Below are 19,914 nucleotides of genomic sequence, written 5' to 3' on the forward strand. Positions count from 1 at the left end.
GCGATTTCCGTGAATTTTCACACACACATTCCCACTAGGCCGAGGAAGAAATGTCACCCTTTCACATTGGCCTGTTATAGCGCCACCAGCAGGTCTAATTTAGCAAAACACATGTTTGGAACAAAATGCCTCAAATCATGAATGCAGTGTCTGATTGCCGTGATAGACCTAAGAATAAATGGCACCCTTTTCACATTGACCTATTATAGCGCCACCAGGAGGCCAGAATAACGTACCTGACCTGGCGGAGACCTGTGCTCCGAGGAGCACTTTTTCTAGTTGTCTCGTCCCGCCCCCCCCCCCCCCCCCCCCCTCGGCCAAGCTAACATTGGTCAAGCCTCACGTGACAATACGTTGAAAGAGTGTGCTCGGATTGGCTAGTGAGACGCATGACGTATAGCGGCCTTTAAATAGATGTGTCACTTTGAAAGAGTCTAGGTCTCTTTCAAAGTGAGGTAAGACAGGAATAATCACGAAATGGCTGAGAAATGGCGGAGCAATACATTATGTAGACACACTGTTGTCATCACAATACGTAATATAAATAGCTTAGACAGGATTAATCAAGAACAGTACATTCCAGTACAAACTGATATCACAGTTGATGACAGTTGATAGCACGGTTCTGCTGGCGGAGACTTGTGCTCCGAGGAGCACATTTTCTAGTTTATATCTGTCGTTGCTGTCGGGACCCTCTTATCTCCATATGAGAGGTTACGACATAGAAACCTCTTATCACCATACTCTAACCTTTTGTATTTGTTCTGTAAATTAATGCCCTACTTGATCATACTACAGCGTCACACAAAAGTATCAAAAGTAGCAGATCTGCAGTACAAGCTCGAATTGCGGCACAAAGCACCGTGTTTCGAGCTATTTTTGCATTTGAATCCTGAAAAGTAACAGTTTTGGACATATGAGGTTTCCACACGACAGAGACGATATCGTCGCTGTCGGGTGGAAACCTTGTATGTCCAGAAACTGTTACTTTTCAGGGAATTAACATTTGTACAATTATTTATAAAACACAGGGAACAGACTTTCACTTATACTTTCAAAGTAATCATAAGGATAATTCCTTCTAACAGGTCGTTCATGAAAGTCCTTGCGGTCTTGTTTCCAATGAGAACCTGTGAGCAATTAGGGGTTAAGAGTCTTGCTCAGGGACAAATTTCATTTCATCGACACATATGCTGGCCTGGCCTGGAATCGAACCTGGGGCAACCAGGGCCTCTGGCTCCCTAGGCAGGCTCACTAACCACTCAGCTATGGCCGCCCCATCATAGCAAAAATAGCAGGGTGTACAACCTCACAACGCGTTGCGATGCATCGTTGAGCTTGTCATTTCATTTACGAAAACACGTAAGTTGAACTACATGGAGATATGAGGTTTCTGCACCGACAGCGACTTCCTGGTGCTCTTATTCAGGGCAGCTTACAATGAGTGAGCTGGTAGAGTTTCAATGTGCCACTCAACGAGGACATAAACGTTGTTGATGGACACATGATTAGCTGATTGTGACCATCAAACTGTGGCTGTGACTTGGCTACCTTTGCCAGCCGAGAGAGAGAGAGAAAAAAAGGATAGTTCACCCCCAAAATGACTTTTTTGCTATCAATTAGTCACCCCATGGAGACTTCAATTCGTGGATATTTTTTTAGTTTTTGTCACATTCCTAAGGCAATAATTTGATGACCGGCAGCGGTTCCGGTAGGAGACACAAAGAGTCTCCTTTGTATCTCCTACCGGAACCGCTGCCTACCATCTGCTGGTCATCAAATGATTGGCTTAGGAATGCGACAAAAACAAAAAAATATCATCCATGGGTGACTAATCGATAGAAAAAAAGTCATTTTGGGGGTGAACTATCCCTTTAACAAATGTGTGTGGATGGAACACACGTTCTGCAGAGACTAACACTCATTATAATCAGTGTATATCACTGCATTTGTCTTGTTGGATACAGGAAGAGTGGGCACCTGAGAAGACCCCCAAAATGTGAAGATGTAAAGAAAAAAAGCATGCTTTGAAAATGGTCTGAAATAATGTTAAGTATACATGATTTGAAGACGCACGGTACATCATTATCAGACCTAAAGTTACACTTCAACTTATTGTAGCAATTGTTTGAATTGAAATATTAGGCCTTAAATGTCAAATGTTCAAATCATGTAGTAGGCTATACGTTACCTTATTTCAGACCATTTTCCAAAGCATACATTTCAAATATCGCTGTGAGCTTGTATATCTGCTATTTTTGAATATCCAACGTATTAAAATATGGGTTAAGGGGTTAAAATGATTGTGATGCTGTATTAACACATTTTGCTGGGGGACGCCCTGGAACCCTGCTCAAGGACCCCTGCGGGTCCCCGGACCCCACTTTGAGAACCAGTGCTTTACACTAAAGCTTTGTGCATTATTAAAAATGTCTTTTTAAGTCAAATTTCACTCCGTATATTTTGTACATTTCTCTTCTTTTTTAAAAAAATCGTTTTTACTTTGATACCTGTATCAACTGTAAATAAAATCTTTCAGGAAGCCGTGATTTTCATTGACTCATCATCTTCACAATTCAATGAACCGAACAACAGTATTGTTATTAGGGGCACACACAGGTACACAATTACGGAAACACAGGTGTTAACATGGTTAAAATGGAGTTTTAAATTACAATGGACGTTTATATATGATGAAGGGTGTCTGGTAAAATGAATATCAAACATCTAAATATTCTAAATATGCCTGGGGTGCTCAGAAAAGCCTGAGTAGACGTTAAAATGACCCCAAACATGTTTGAAAGTGAAATATCCCTTTACATTCACAGCACTGTCCACAAGATGGCGCTGAGAGAATGAAATATACAGTATATGAAGTCTGTTAGGACCACTGTGGAGACACTGCAGCCCATGATGTCTTCATCACTCTCTTACTTAAATATTTGAAGGCGTGTAACTGTAGGGACCGAGCTGTCTAAAAGAGGGTCTGTGTGTCTCTCTGTCTGTGTCTGTCCATGCCAAATGTTGTACACGCAGCCAGTAGGCCATGGAAGTAGGCCTCTGTCCCCCTTTTCTTTCCCACTAGTTGGTCCCACTACATTGAAATAATATGTCAAAGGTCAGATTGGGCTGAAACTTTGCTCAAATAAGGAGATTGACCAGTGGTGTGAAGTAACTAAGTATATTTACTCAAGTAGGCTACTGTACTTAAGTACAGTTTTGAGGTATTTTTACTTTACCGGAGTATTTCCAATTTTCAGTACTTTTACTTCTATTCCGCTACATCTCAGAGGCAAATATTATACTTTACTCCACTACAATTATTTAATTTGTTATTTAATGTAATTACATTTTGAATTTCAGACTTTTATTATTTTACGAGTATATTTCTACATTGCAGTATTGATACTTTCATTTAAGTAAAAAAATCGAGAACTTTTTCCACCACTGGAGATGACTGGCTAATAGTGACATCATGGTAGTGACATCATAGACTGGCTGGCGCCATGAAGTCTGAGATCCACATGGAGACCATTAGACCCCGGGGGGAGGGGGGGACTAACATACACAATGCAACGCAATGCTTTGTGCCGCACTGAAAGCTTGTACATCTGATATTTTTGAAAGTTTATGAAGAATATCTTAAAATGTTTGGGAAATTGTGAATAATTCAGATTTTTTTTTTTACATAAATCTTCTGGCACAAAATATTTTCAGATGGGGGTCAGCGGGCAAATATATATACATTTGGGGGTCCCTGACTTGAAAAGGTTTGAGAAGCACTGATGTAATGGACTGCATTGTACACATGTAGTAGGCCTAATCAGTGATTGGGGCAGAAGTGGAGGCAGCCAGCGGGCATATGGGCATACAACCCCCCTCCCCCCCATCTGGGACGGTGTCTGAATAGAAGACACTCACACACTCACACACAAACACGCACTCACTCACGCAATATACATTTAAAGGCCTTTTCACCCAAACATCATTACTTAAATGAGTCATGTTGTTGGTGACCTGTTGTCACAGATCTGTCTCTGTCAGAGAGACAGTCGTCACAGCAACGAGGCATCTGCAGCTCACACACACACACACACACACACACACACACACACACACACACACACACACACACACACGCACACGCACATGGGCATGGGCACGCTATAATGTTTAATACATTTAATATTTATTTTCTTAAAACCTGCATACTGTGTAAGCCAAAGGACAAATTGCTTGGTCTGAAACGTTGCCTGGAAATATGGAGATCATATGACATCACACCACTGATGTCATAGATGACTGATGTCATAGACTGGCTTCAGATATAAGAGCAAGACTCTCAACAATAAAATGTAATACTCCTACACTGCCACTTCATTTGCAGAGCAATACGTTTTCAACAATAAAACGTAATAGCCTACTCCTACACTGCCACTTGCACGGTCAAGAGAACAGTTTAACGTTGTGGTTGTGTAGACCTTCCTCAGGCATCTGTTTAAAGAAGCGACGCTTTGGTCTGTGCCAACCTGTGCCTTCCTCAGCCACAGAGCAATACCTTAAAAAATAAGATTGTATTAAGTTTTCTTCTGTGAAATGTTTCGCTGGATGGTGTATGATATGAATGAATATATTGGAACAGATGTTCCTGCTGTGGCAGTGGGTCACGTGATGTACATCTTTGGAGGTTATTATTATACCAAACCTGACCAGATCAGAATCTACGTCTTCAACACAGTGACTTTGCGCTGGACAAATATTGTAATGAAGAGAGGAAACCGTTCCTCTGAGGTTCCCCTTATGCGCAGTCGCCACACAGCCGTGCTGATAGACGATATCGTCTACATCTGGGGGGGACTGAATAAGGACGGTGTGCCTACCAATGAGCTTTGTGCATTTGATGTTGACACCCACAGTTGGTTCAAGCCCAACGTGTCTGGAACTGTTCCGCGGGGGTCCTGGAGTCACTCAGCCTGTGTCTTGGGGAAGGCCATGTATATCTTTGGAGGATATGAAAATCAGACTATTGGATACACTAATGACATGTACAAGTTGGACACCACCTCAATGGTTTGGTCTCTTATTAACACCAGAGGCACTCCGCCACCTGCTTCATCAGGTCATGCCACCATCATTGGGACAAAGATGTTCTACAACAACTACAACCCCAAGTCTTTTAACAAATACTACATCAGTGTGTTTGACACAGAGACCAACTGCTGGCTGAAGACGCCTTCACCATTTCTTCCAGAAGAACACAGCAGTCATTCAGCCTTTGCCTACAGAGGAGAACTTTACATATTTGGTGGCTACTATCATCATAACATCGGTGATGGTCTGTGGAAATTCAATCCAGAGACCTTATCCTGGAAGGAGGTTCAGGGGTTCAAGGGGAAAGACCGGTGTCGACCGGTGTCTGATTTCCGCTGTTGCATTGTGGGGGATCGTGCCATATTCTTTGATCGTGCCATATTCTTTGGAGGAGGTATAAACAACAAGCTGTACATCTTAGACCTAAGTCCTTGTCTGAAGACGTTATGCAAGCTAGCAGTTATTCAGTATGATCTGGAGCAGTCAGAACTCCCACACAACATCAAGTGGGAACTGGCAGCCATAACCGCTGGACAATAAGAACTCTAAGAATAAAATGAATATAAACTAGAAAATGTGCTCCTCAGAGCACAGGTCTCCGCCAGTACTGTTCCTGATTAATCCTGTCTTACCTATTTATATTACATATTGTCACGTGCCACTTGACCAATGTTTGCTTGGCTGATGGAAGCTCACTTCAAAAAATATAAATGATTTTTTGAAGTGACACACCGTTTTATAGGTTTCTATTTCGTCATGCGTCTCGCTAGCCAATCAAAGCACACCCTTTCAACATATTGTCACGTATCACGTGAAGCTTGACCAATGTTAGCTTGGCGGACACACGGAAGGACGGAGACGAGAACATACTCTCCACCTCTGGCGGAGACAATAAGATGGTCTAATAATAACAGTGTGGCTCCCATGTGGATCTTGTGAATTATGTGACGGCAGTCGTCTATGATGTATGACCCCATATTTGGGCAAGGTTATAGCTCGATTCGACCGCCATGCTGAAGTTAAATATCGCAAACAGTATAGAACTCAAGTGAAACTAAATTGGTGGCGTTCTAAGTTGGCCCAGTGGCAGTGTGCACAAGACATGTACTTGGCGCTAATCGGTCCAGCAGTTTGCGACATTGGCTACAGACGCGCAGATGGACGGACTCTTGTCGACGGCTAGCCTTCTTTGAATAGAAATGTATCGGACTGAAACCTTGTCCAAATATACAGTCATATACGTTCATAGATGACTGATGTCATAGAAAGGCCACGTGAAGTCTGAGATGCACATGGGAGCAATTAGACCCAATCTGGTCTATAGGCATATCATTTATATGCCACTGTTTTCCAATCATACTCTCACATTGTCACAGAATCGTAAATCATCGCCCCCCCTAGTCTCGGTACCTCCGAGACGTGATTTCTTTTTTTAACGGGGGGCCCCACCGCGGGGGAGCGCGAGAGGTGAGCTAGAAGAAAACGAGCACTCCTTTTTTCAATCTGACTGGTTTTCCAATAATACTGTAACATATTTATTTATGTTGTGGAGTGTCGCTTGAGTCCCCATCCAACTGGTGTCGCCACCAAGGTTTCAGCACCAAAGACAGTGCAGAGCACTGGGGCAAGTAGTGGAAGGAAGGTATTCTGTTTACATTCTCACACAACTTGATATGATGACACCTGGGGTCTGATTGCCAGAGTGATGACTAAGTACTTTATGGGAGAAAAAGCCAAAGCAAAAGGAAGTGCGGGTGGTAATTATGGTAGAACGAGATCAAGTAAGCCAGGGGTCTTCAACAGGGGGTCCGGGACCCCCAGGGGGTCCTCAGAGTTACTACAGGGGGGCCACCAAATCTTTATGTGTGTGTTTTTTTTTTTTTACATTAACCACTTGAATCCTAGCATCCCTATTCTGAGGGGAATGTTGGCTTACTGGAAACACTTTGGGTTTCAAAGTGTGGTCCAGGGACCCTCATGGTTCCTTGAGGGGGTTCCAAATGGCCCCATACGGATGTGTAACTCTGAGAGTTATGTGGGTGCATGAAATTAAAACGTTTGAGAATCACTGTGCTACACTAAATGGAACAGAGCCTTCATTAGAATCATTGGTAACACCTGTGGAAGGAAGTAAGGAAGAGGCCCAATTTCTTTCCAATATGGCATGTCCAGACTAATATCAGTGCATTGATATTAGTCTGGAATGTCTGTGTGGAACCTGCATTTCTGCAAGAAAGTACTTTTAAAACGGCCATGTGTTTGCTTTGAGTTGATAGGCTATATGCATAGTTTTTGCTAATTGGCCACCACAAACATTCCCAATGGTTACACTGCAACTATCCTTACACCTGAATGAGTTGAAATTAATCAATTCTCTTATCACAAAACCACCAAAGCACACTGTGATGACCTCTACTCGTTATTTCAGCTAATGTGTTTGCATATGCAAATTATATTAATTAAATATGCACAATACAAAAATGTATTGAGCGGAAATGGCTTCTGTGTCACAAATTACCTTGAGATCAACTGAGAAAATTTTGGTACACCCTGTTTTGCCCTGTCTAGCATGAACAAAATCGAGTCGGTCATTGGTTCTAAATGCCGGTTTAGATGTAGTTTCTGTTTAATTCGGAGCTCCAATTCCCATGAGCCCCCATTCACCAAACCCTTTGTCCACCTGATGTCCATCCTCTGCTGTGCTGAATACGGATTCATGATGCGTTCCAATAGTGACACATCCACTGTCTAACCGGCATGAGCACGGCAATAACAGAAAAAAATCCAAGCTGTATGTAAATAAATGATATAGGTCCTACTACGAGAGAGAGAGAGAGAGAGAGAGAGAGAGAGAGAGAGAGAGAGAGAGAGAGAGAGAGAGAGAGAGAGAGAGAGAGAGAGAGAGTGTGTGTGTGTGTGTGTGTGTGTGTGTGTGTGTGTGTGTGTGTGTGTGTGTGTGTGTGTGTGTGTGTGTGTGTGTGTGTGTGTGTGTGTACAAAAAGTATTGCCATCAAAATATACTTAAAGTGCCAAAACTAAAAGTACTCATTGTGCAGAATGTCCCAGTTCAATAAAATAATTAAATATAAAGAACTCACAAGCTTGTGAGCTTGTATCCGTTTGTATCTGCTATTTTCGCATTGTGAGCTTGTATCTGCTATTTTCAAATAGCAGAAATATAGATACTGCTGAAGTGGATAGTGTGTTTTGTAATAATAATCAAAATGTACAAAGTAACTAAAGTGTTCTTGTCTGTTTCCCTCCTCACCACTAGCCAGCTTCAATTAACACCAGCAAGATACAAAGAATAAAGCAAGACAAGAAAGATGTCTGTGAATGGTTAATCTTTCCAAGCCACAGACTGGTTGGGGCGGAGCATTCCACCAACTCATTTACAGTGAAGTGAAAGTGAAAGAAAACTCTTCTATGACCACGCAGGCTGTTTTATAAACAAGTTCTTTCAACAGGCTTTTACAGTTTACAGCAGAATCACTTATAAACAGGTGAGGTGAGTAAATTACAAAAATAACATAGTAACCGTGACTTAAATGAAGGGAATAGACTTGTTTAATCTAGCCTTTGAATTTTACATACTTGTTCTGATGTAAGTGCAGTTATTCAGAAGTAGTAGATACTATTTTCATACTCCTGCTTTTATCTGTGTCAATTTAGATTTCTTTGGCTATTCAAAAATAGCAGATCTACAAGCTCAGATACCGTGCTATGAGCTTGTAGATCTGCTATCTTTGAAAAATCTTAAATTTGTGCAAATCTTTGAATATGTATATTTTTAAAACGAACATTTGTAACTCAAATCTTTGCTTCTGGGGTCCCTGGAACAAAACATTTTCAGATGGGGGTCCGTGGCCTAAAAATGTTTTCTAAATCCTAACAGTGTTGCTATATCAGAGGTGCTCCAACTTTTCCTTGTCAAGGACCCCCAAAATGATATGTATTTGGCCGCAGACCCCCATTTCAAGGGACCCCAAGAAGCACAGATTGGAGTTAAAAACGTGTATATATATACTGTATATTCAAAGATTTGCACAGATTCTTCAAAAAATAGCAGATCTCCAAGCTCATAGTGCATAGTGCGGCACCTGTGAGCTTGTAGATCTGCTATTTTTTTATCTTAAAATGACACAGATGCGTTCCCGGTTTTAATAGATTAAATATGTTTCCAGTTCACACTTTGAATTGTATTTTCAGTGTCTAGAAATGGCATCTGCCAGCAGTCTCCTGTCTGAAGAGCAGTTCCTGTGTTCCATCTGTCTGGACGTGTTCACTGATCCAGTCGGCACTCCATGTGGACACAACTACTGCAAAACCTGCATCACACATTACTGGAATCGTAGTGACCTGTGTGAGTGTCCCATTTGTAAAGAGGTTTTTGACAAAAAACCTGACCTAAGGGTCAACACTTTCATATCTGAAATAGTTGCTCAATTTAGAAAGTCAGCTCAGGTGAAAGTTAAAACAAACACAAAGCAAGAACCTGCTGAACCAAATGAAGTGCCCTGTGACATCTGTACCGAGACCAAGCTCAAGGCCCTGAAGTCCTGCCTGGTGTGTCTGACCTCCTACTGTGAGACTCACCTGGAGCCTCATCTGAGAGTCACAGGGTTAAAACGACACAAACTAATCGACCCTGTAAAGAACCTGGGAGACATTATGTGTAAGAAACATGACAGACCTCTGGAGCTGTTCTGTAAGACTGACCACGTGTGTGTTTGTCAGTTCTGCACCGAGTCTGACCACAAGTTACATCAAATTGTATCCCTGAAAGACGAATATGAAGGAAAGAAGGCTGAGTTGGGCAAGACTGAGGCTGAAGTTCAGCAGATGATCCAGGAGAGACAACTGAAGATTCAGGAGGTCAAACACTTAGTAGATCTCAGCAAGAAAGATGCAGACAGAGAGATCGGACGGAGACGGTATGCAGGTCTTCACTTCTCTGATGAGCTGTATTGAGAAAAGCCAGGCTGAGCTGATTGATGTGATTGAAGAGAAGCAGAAAACAACAGAGAAACAGGCTGAAGGTTTCATTAAAGACCTTCAACAGGAAATCACTGAGTTAAAGAAGAGAAGCTCTGAGCTGAAGCAGCTTTCACAAACTGAAGACCACCTCCACTTCCTCCAGAACTTTCCCTCTATCAACACCCCTCCACACACCAAGGACTGGACAAATGTAAATGTACCTCGGTCTTCATATGTGGGGACTGTGAGGACAGCTGTGGCTCAACTGGAGAAGACACTCAGTAAAGAGATGGAGAAGAAGCTGGATGATGCTGAGCTGAAGTGGATCCAGCAATATGCAGTGGCTATAACTCTGGACCCTGATACAGCACACAGCACACTCATCCTGTCTGAGGATGGAAAACAAGTGAGAAATGGAAATGTAACAAAGAATCTCCCAGACAACACAGAGAGATTGTCTTTATATGGCAATGTCTTAGGAAAACAAAGCTTCTCCTCAGGAAGATTTTACTATGAGGTTCAGGTTAAAGAAAAGACTGCATGGACTATAGGAGTGGCCAGCGAATCTATCGACAGGAAAGGTGAAAGCAATTTGGATCCTGGTGAGGGTTACTGGGCTATATTGTTGAGTACAAATGAGTACGAGGCTCTTGCTGGTCCTCCTGTCCTCCTAAGAGAGGAGATCCAGAAAGTTGGAGTGTTTGTAGATTATGAGGAGGGTCTGGTCTCTTTTATGATGTGAAAGCCAGAGATCATCTCTACTCTTTCACTGGCTGCACCTTCACTGAGAAACTCTATCCATTCTTCTGTCCTGGTTGTAATACTGATGTTAAAAATGCTGCTCCTCTGATCATCTCTCCTGTCAATCACACAGATTAGACTAATCCTCAGTTTTAAAAGAAAAGGGGCATTTTCATTTAAGACAGTAAGGGTAAGGGTTAATTTGAGGGTTTCTCCATCAACTCTCAAAGCCATTCAACTGTTAAATTTTACTTACAGATGATTTGTATTGCAATAAATGTGTTCATTAACATGTTAAAAATACAGCAAACACAGTTCCCCATGGAAGCCTATAGTTCAAACAGGTGTTCCCTGTCTATTATTTAAAAAGGGGGGGGGGGGGAGAGTTAAAACTTCTGAAATTACTTCAAGTCTTCTTTCTTGTTAAAATATTTTGTTGTACTGTTCATTTTATGGTATTCAAGTTGACTCTTAAACTCAACCATTTGTTTCAATAATATGCTAGAAAGTTAGATTCATGGAACATATTTCATATTTACAGTACAACATATAATGTTGTACTGTAATGCAGTTACTAAATGCAGTCACTATATTGTTAATTAAACAAATAAGATACTGATGGTATTGATTATTTGATGTAGCTGCATGTTATCCTTTATAGAAGATCGAAAACTGGTATTATTCAAAAAGAAAATCAGTAATCTGTAATTATGTGAAAATGCCTGTTCACTCTGACTTATTACTCACTTTATTGTGCTAAAATCATATTCCAGAATGTAACTGTATTGTATATATCAGTGTATAAAAGCAATCAAAATATTTTAATCGCATACAGTACGCTCTTTGTTGTTTCAACAGTGCTTAATTGTCAACAGTGCTTCATTGACAAATATAACCAAAACAGCTCTTGAAACACACTGCATACTACTTTGTATGATAATGTTAAATTAACTAAACTGACTCAAATGCAGTTGTGCACAAAGCGCCTAAAACAAAGGCTTTAAGTTTTAATTAATGAGACTATACAAAGAGCTGGTTGAATTATGGGGCTTGTCACTAACAGGACACTCTTCGATATCGCTGGCTCTTGCCGTGGGTTCCTGGGACCACCAGGGGTCCTTCACAGGTCCCAGGGGGGTCCCCAGCTAAATGATTGATCGTTGGCAACCAAATTGACCTTCATGGTTCTGTAACAGAAACCCAACTAGACTAATGATAAGATCACAAAAATAAAACTATGCCTGAAACAACAAAACTAACAAAAGCATACTGGAATGCTAATTGGCCCTAAAGAGACAATACACGATGGCAATCAAACCATTACTATGCACTGTGCAAACTCAGTGAGCACAGTCTCGCTGTCGAGAAAGGCTGCTACATGCAGGCAAGACAGACTCTGCACCCACTGCACACAAGTTGACAGAATTCAGTTTAAGTTTCAGGTTTGGAGATCTGGGGGTCCCTGGAACAAAATATTTTGAGATGGGGGTCTGCGGACAAATGCAAATCATTTTATCAGTTAAAAAAAAAACTGTTAGCTTTTAGAGGACATTTGTAGAATCCCCAGTGGTCAAGAAGTTAAAAAAGAGAGAAAAAAAAGAAGCAAAGATTTGAGTTAAAACTGTTCGCTTAAAAAAATATATATATATATTTGTGCAAAGATTTGCACAAATGTTCACGATAAAAAAAAATAGCCGATCTACAAGCACTCGGTGCCGCGATATGAGCTTGTTTATCTGCTATTTTTGAATAGCCAAAGTATAAAATAATAGTTAAAGTGGTTACACAGATGCGTTCCCGGTCTTAATAATAAACGTTATTTTATATAGCACCTTTCATGACATAAATGCAGCTCAAAGTGCTTTACAGAGCAAAAAACACAAAACAAAAAAATATATAGAATAAAAAATAAAACAGTGGCAAAATACAATGGCATAAAAATAATGTCTACAACAACACATAACAGGCAGTGAGGCAGTGAGCAAGACAATAAAAACATGAATAACAACATAGAGATTTAGAATGGAAAAAATCAACTAAAAGCAAGAGTGGAGAAATAAGTCTTTAAAACTGTCTACAGAGGGTGCCTGTCTTGTGTAATTGGAGTTTATAATGGGTTATTCAATTTCAAGTTCAATCTTTATTTCAGACCCAGGGAGATCCATATCACAATTATACAACACAACACAATAAAATAAAATAACAGAAATAAGAATAAAAATGTGCTCTAAAAAAGTGGATTGGATTGTATTGAAAAAATGTACTTAAAGTACCAAAAGAATAAAGTACTCATTAGGCAGAATGTCCCATTTCACAAGTTTTCAAATGTATAAGAATCTTTTGAAAATAGCAGATCTACAAGCTCACAACGTGTCGCATCGCAACTCCTTGTGAGCTTGAAGATCAGCTATTTTTAAATGGCCGAAATGTATAAAGGGCTGAAGTGGTTAATGTATGTTTTGTAATAATAATCAAAATCTACAAATTAACTAGTGACTAAAGTTTTCAAATAATTGTAGTGGAGTAAAAGTAAAAGTACTGGAAATTGGTAAATACTCAAGTAAAGTACAAATACCTCAAAATTGTACTTAAGTACAGTACTTGAGTAAATGCACATAGTTACTTTCCACCACTGGTGTGTGTGTGTGTGTGTGTGTGTGTGTGTGTGTGTGTGTGTGTGTGTGTGTGTGTGTGTGTGCGCGTGCGTGCGTGCGTGTGTGTGTGCGCGCGCGCGCATGCGTGCATGCGCGTGATTGAGTTGTGATGAGTAGCTAATTGACTTATCATTGTAGTTGAGTAAAAGTTCAATATTTTCCTCTGAGATGTAGTGGGAACCCTAAAAATACCCCAAAAAGTTACATGATGTACTTGGTTACTTTACATCACTGGATATAGGTCCTAGAAATCTCTGTCTGTCTGGGTGTGTGTGTGTGTGTGTGTGTGTGTGTGTGTGTGTGTGTGTGTGTGTGTGTGTGTGTGTGTGTGTGTGTGTGTGTGTGTGCGCGCGCGCGCGTGCGTGCGTGCGTGCGTGCGTGCTTCTGTAAATCATGTATATCGAGAACCATCCAACCGACCGACTTCAAACTCAAGGTGCGCTTCGGCAACGATGCGAGGGAGTGCCATGCCTGGCGTAGAGCCGGTCGGATGGACAGGCTGTTGTCCAGAACCAAATTCGGATGTGCAGAACGCTGATCCACATAACACCCGAAGGTGCGATTCGCCGAGTGGGGAGTCGGTCTGTTCAGCGGCTGTCCAAAAAAATCCCCATATGGAGTCATCACTATATGACGTCATAGCCTTGCCTAGACTCCATATGTGGGCATGCCTGACATGGAACTCCATATATACTGTAGGCATAAAAGGGAACGGGTACAATGGGTACTCTGACAATCCAATGGGGTTTGCATAACTGGGTGGGCCATACATTTCCTTCTTGCCTTGTTCCCGACTCGCAGCGTTCCGGAGTAAGCCGCAGTGGCCAGATTTTTTACTTAAGTAAAAGTATCAATACCGCAATGTAGAAGTACTCTGATAGATCTATAAATATGCATGTATCAAGCTGATAAAGATATATTTCATTTGTATGTGGTTGTTCATATTTGCTAGCCAGCCTGCCTCTTGTGTGTCAGTTTGGTTGAACTTCCAAGGTCCCTCAGGCAGTGCCTGCAACTTTGTTTTTGTGTTATGGCTCCTAGTACAAGTTGAGATAGGAGGTTAATCTCGGAATTGTGTACAGTATTGAGGTCGCCGTGAACCTAGTTGCCAAGGAAACGAAGCAAGATGGGGCCACAGACAACTGCTGACATGATGACTGAAGGCGTAAACCCACACTGTGTATAAAACTCTGTATCTCTGTTTAAACTTCAAAAGAATATATCTGGAACCATGCTTTTCCGACGCTTGAAAGATCTCTTCTCTGGAATAAACCCAAATACTATAACTAGAAGTTTCCTCCATTTATAATATAATATGGATCAGTATTAACTAGTTAAAAATAAAGCTATCATACTCTGTTACAAGTAAAAGGCCAGTGTTCAAAATTTTACTTGAGTAAAAGTACAAAGGTATTGGCATCAAAATATACTTAAAGTACCAAAATCAAAAGTACTAAAATGTGTAAAAATAGCAGATCTACAAGCTCACAACGCGTCCCATCGCTATTTTCAAATAGCCTATGTATAAAATAGTGCTAAAGTAGTTAATGTGTGTTTCATAATATAATACTTTATATCTGCAAAGTAACTAGTAACTAAAGTTTACAAATAATTGTGGTGGAGTAAAAGTATAATAATGCCTCGGAGATGTAGTGGAGTAGAAGTAAAAGTATTGAACATGGGAAATCCAGTAAAGTAAAAAATCCTCAAAAGTGTACAGTACTTAAATACAGACAGTACAGTAAATGTACTTAGTTACTTTACACCACTGGTAAGCCATCAAGTAATTACAATAACAGAATACTCTCCTGTATTTGAAATGATATATTCTATTCTATTCTATTCTAATCTATTACATTTATATTAAATTAATTAATTCATTAACACGTGTAATGAATTAAGATTGCAAAACTTTTCTAACACGTGAGTCATCTTCTCTGTAGAGACCAGGTCACTATGACCACTATGGAGTTATGCAACAAATTGTTCCCAAAGGAAATGTAAGATGATGATGTAAGTTTTTTTTTCCATTGAAGTCATATAAAGCAGTCCTGAGATAACTGCAACCACAGACTCCTTTGTGTCTCTAATATGTGTCTGTATCTGGTAAAGATTATGACCAGGAGCGTTGTACTGAATCATCATCCATCTGTTATTCTGTTTGCTTTCACAGAAGCACAAAAAAAACTTTCACTGTCCTGTCCTTGCCCTGAGAGGGTGTGTGTGTGTGTGTGTGTGTGTGTGCATTGTGTGTGTGTGTGTGTGTGTGTGTGTGTGTGTGTGTGTGCATTGTGTGAGCGTGTGTGCGTGTGTGCGTGTGTGTGTGTGTGTGTGTGTGCGTGTGTGCGTGTGTGTGTGTGTGTGTGTGTGTGTGTGTGTCTGAGCGTGCGTGCGCGTGCGTTTATTACTTTGTATTCTTGTCTGGGAACATGTTTTAATGACTTTTTATTTTCCTGGTGGCACTTTAGGAAATGACAACTTGTGGGCAATACAAAGTAATTACATTTCCTGTGTCTGGACCCAACAGAAATCTATTATTGATAATGAATATAGTTGCAGGCCCAGAAGATGTGATTCTGGCTTCCGTTTAAAGGGTTGCTTGTCTTTGTTTTACGGACAATAGATGCCCGCCATGCTTCATCCATGAACACTTATCTGAAATGGAGCAGTGTGGGGCTCTCGGGTGTCGCAGTGATAAAGTCCCTGCCACGGTAGCCTCGGTCCCAGCCTTTATTCATCTGCGAAGAGAAAAGCCTGGTCACGACCTAATGCAGAGAGCGTCTATAGGGGCGGGACTTCCGTCGTACGTATTCCCGCCCTAAACAATATTTTTCGACCAATCACAACACTCGTTTCATTCACGGAGAATGTAAACAGATTTGTAAAGCGTCAACGGCAACGTAATTTCCTTTGGCGGTACTTTCGCCAAACTCCGTTACTTCTGTTTAGACACTCAACCGGCTAGGTCTTTCCCAGCGTGCCACCACGTGGGAAAGACCTAGCCGGTTGTGGGTTCAAATCCACCATGGTGCATCCGGCTTCGTCGGGGGTCTCTGCGAACACAATAGAGCACCGAAGTCTGGCGTAATTTACGCATCCTACCTGGGTCGCTGTTTTCCACCCCATTCTGAATTCCCATAGACGTCTTTAATATTGCGTCAAATAAGAACTGTGTTCCAAATATAATTTCACTTTTCACTTATGGATATGAAGCATCAACTGACGGTGAGAAAACGTAATGTTACTTCAGCTGAATTAGTTAAATCTTTGCCAGAAACAGACTTTATGTTACGTCTCGCTCCTCCTCGCCTCCACATCCTGGTGCTGTGGTCTCTCTGTACCCGGCAGCACCACCTGAGGGCTCCATAGCACACCACAGCACACCTCAGCACACCTGTGTCCCGTTCCCAATCTCCTCACCTGGTCGTCATCTGCAATCACCTCCAGAGGCTACAAAAGCCTGGCTTGCATGCAGCTCGGCGCCAGATCTTCACCAGTCTATGGTTGGTAAAGTATAGCCAGCCAGACTTAGATTCCAATGTTGTAGAGCTATAGCCAGTTTAACTTTACGCAGTTACTGTGCACTTCCCCTCCTTGTGTATCTATTTACTGACCCTGCTTCTCCTCTCTTCTCCAGTGTCCGGGATTCTTAGCTGTGTCGTGCCAACCTACGGAGCCCACACCCCTCTTCCCCCCACCTTGTTCTTTAACCTCCTGTTGCCTCCTCCTTCCTGTGCGTTTGGGTCACACACACACGGGTCATAACACTATCAAATATGAGTGACTGACTGTCATAAACGATACAGAACCACCCCCTTGACAATATCGCAGAGACAGTTTGTTTATTTTTGGACCACAATTCTTATATGAGACGATACTAAGATGACCCAATGTTATTCTCCATAGAGAAAGGACTTCTACGACCCAGGGGATGAACGAGCGACGTCAGGACTTCTGTACTCTATTGGCCCGTGTTCGGGGGAGGGGAGGCCGGGCGGGGAGGGTGATATTGGTCACTGCACGTACTCCTACGGGCTGGGGGGCGGCACCTGTCAGCGGGGAATGTTGGGCGGGGGGAGTAGGACGAAGGCTCTGTGGGGGCTCCTCACTGGCAGGTGAGTCAGTAGGATACTACGACAGCAGTGACAACATAGAAATGTGTGTGGGCTGGGGAGGAATTAATTGGCATAACGACTAAATTGGGGAGACAAAAGGGGTAAAAAATATTTGGCTACTCTAAATAAATGATAATAATAATACTAATGAAACAATGTTATGGAACTGTATGGATCTGCATATGTATAGAAAGCATGTCGTTGCTGTCGGGTAGAAAACTCTTATCTCCATAATTTAACTTTTTGTGTTTTTTTTCGTAAAGTAATGCCCTACTTGATCATACTGCAGCGTCACACACAAGTATCAAAAATGGCAGATATACAAGCTAGTTTTTAGCTTGTAGATCATCTATTTTTGAAATATTTTGAACAAATTTGTAATGTTTTGATCATGTAATTGTTCTGTTGCAGGTTTGAACACAACTGCTCTCTTAATGGGGGTCCCTGGCACAACATCTTTTCAGATGGGGGTCTGCGGCCAAACGCATATAAGTTTGGGGGTGAGATAAAAAATGTTTAAGAACCACTGTACACTGTGTAGTATATTGAAATTCTGAAATCTACGCTTTTGCCCTGTTTCAAATGGCCCCCATATATATAATATGCATTTGCATAACATTTTGGCGGAACTGATGAAATTCCGCAACCCATCCGCAGTAATGGAATAATACCAGGGCTGGAGACGAGAGACGAGAGACAGTCTGGATAGCAAGCTCTCTGGTCCATCATGGCAGGACGTTGAATGTCAGAGAGGATTTGGGAGGCGGTCAGACAATCCCAACGGTGTCTGTCTGCTGCTTCCTTGATAACAGCCTCTCCTCCACCCTGTCAGGCTCCATGATGCTGCATGGGGGCTCAAACAGCCTCTCAACAGGGCCCTGCTGCTGAAAAGCCTTCTACTAACGTCCATCTGGTCGGCAATTTGTTATGGAAATGTTTTTTTTTTGTGTGAACTGAAATGTAATATGATATAACATACTCTTTATCATTTACTTTAAAAAAACACTTAAAGCAGCACTATGTAACTTTCCTCTTCTACCCCGGATTTGAACCCGGCATGTGCATAATTGTTTTACCATTGAGCTAATAGAGCCTTCAACATACTCTACCATACAGATTGGACAAAATTACATTTTATTCATTAAAGAAAAAGTTACATTGCCGCTTTGACCTACCAAAAGACATAAAGGTTACCCAAACTCAAAACTAACCTAAAAAGAAAATAACCTGTACTGTTAATAATCATGTTAAGAAAGTATTCAATCAAAAAAAAAAAAACTTTGAACCCTCTACTTATAGTAAACTGGTCATGAGTTGCCTCTATAATTGGCGCGCTTGTTTTTCCCACTACACCAAATCTCTGTGCCAAAAATAGTAGATCTACAAGTTCTTTTTACGAGTTTACGAGTTTTTTGATCTGCCATTTTGGCCAAATGTTCCCCCCAGAATAGGGATGCTGGGCTTCAAGTGGCTAAGCCCTATTTTATGCTTCATCGTACAATGGTGTTACATGACGAACATAGCCGATCTACAAGCTCACAACTCGTCACATCACGATGCATTGTGACCATGTAGATCTGCTTTTTTCGCTTTTTTTTTGAAGAAAGGTTTTGTCTATAATGACATGCCCAAAATAGGGACGCCAGGTTTAAAGTGGTTGACCTTTATAATACTGTATGATATGGCCGAGCTATATACCAAAAAATACTGTTCCATTTAATAGGCTCTATTCACAGCAGCCATATTATGAAGACATTCACAGGTGTTACCAATGATACTAATGAAGGCTCTGTTCCAATTAGTGTAGCACAGTGGTTTCCACGACCCCCATAACTCTGAGAGTGTACAAATGGAACCAAATGGACCCTTACGGGTCCATTTGGTTCCATTTGTACACTCTCAGAGTTACACACCTGTAAGGGGCCATTTGGAAGCCCATGAGGGTCCCTGGACCCCAACTGTAGACCCACTGGTGTAACAGAGTGTTTCCAGTGAGCCAACATGCACAATATCAGCACCCTGACTCTGTTTGACCAGAATGGAACAGAGCCTTCATTAGTATCATTGGTAACACCTGTGAATGTCTTCATAATATGGCTGCTGTGAATAGAGCCTATTGGTCCCATGGATGAGAAGGAGTCATATCTGTGCATAAAGCATAAGCATAGAAGACAGGCCATGTGTCAAATCGTCCTCTTACTGTATTTCCCCTGGTAAGAACTTTTGGGAACTCAGATTATTTATTTCCATAATTTAACTTTTTATGTTTTTTTCCCCATACATTAATGCCCTACTTGATCATACTACACATTGTCACACAAAAGTATAAAAAATAA

The 19,914-nt window shown here is 41.4% G+C and overlaps 2 protein-coding genes and 1 pseudogene across 3 annotated transcripts in view; all 3 read left to right on the forward strand.

Moving 5' to 3' along the window:
• Positions 1-4,608: 4,608 nt before the first annotated feature.
• Positions 4,609-6,062, forward strand: LOC311046857 (kelch domain-containing protein 3-like; the record flags this gene model as incomplete). Its single annotated transcript, XM_084059431.1, has 2 exons — positions 4,609-5,485; positions 6,046-6,062. The coding sequence occupies 2 exons, from the start codon at positions 4,609-4,611 to the stop codon at positions 6,060-6,062; spliced, it is 894 nt and encodes a 297-aa protein (XP_083915557.1).
• A 2,466-nt stretch (positions 6,063-8,528) lies between these two features.
• On the forward strand, positions 8,529-11,122 carry LOC311047384 (E3 ubiquitin-protein ligase TRIM39-like; annotated as a pseudogene). Its single transcript, XR_014602881.1, has 2 exons — positions 8,529-8,594; positions 9,301-11,122. The product of XR_014602881.1 is annotated as an E3 ubiquitin-protein ligase TRIM39-like (transcript).
• Positions 11,123-16,488: 5,366 nt separating this feature from the next.
• The window catches only part of nell2a (neural EGFL like 2a), a gene marked incomplete at its 5' end in the record, with an annotated part of 224,034 nt that continues 220,608 nt past the window's right edge, over positions 16,489-19,914 (forward strand). The window contains 3 exons of the mRNA XM_084059432.1: positions 16,489-16,540; positions 16,812-16,970; positions 17,101-17,196. Of these exons, the coding sequence (XP_083915558.1) occupies positions 16,489-16,540; positions 16,812-16,970; positions 17,101-17,196 (307 nt within the window). The remainder of the gene's footprint in view (positions 16,541-16,811; positions 16,971-17,100; positions 17,197-19,914) is intronic.

The sequence above is a fragment of the Gymnoscopelus microlampas genome, assembly GCF_963454915.1.
Source record: "Gymnoscopelus microlampas genome assembly, chromosome: 6".
In the NCBI taxonomy this organism is placed as follows: Eukaryota; Metazoa; Chordata; class Actinopteri; order Myctophiformes; family Myctophidae; genus Gymnoscopelus; species Gymnoscopelus microlampas.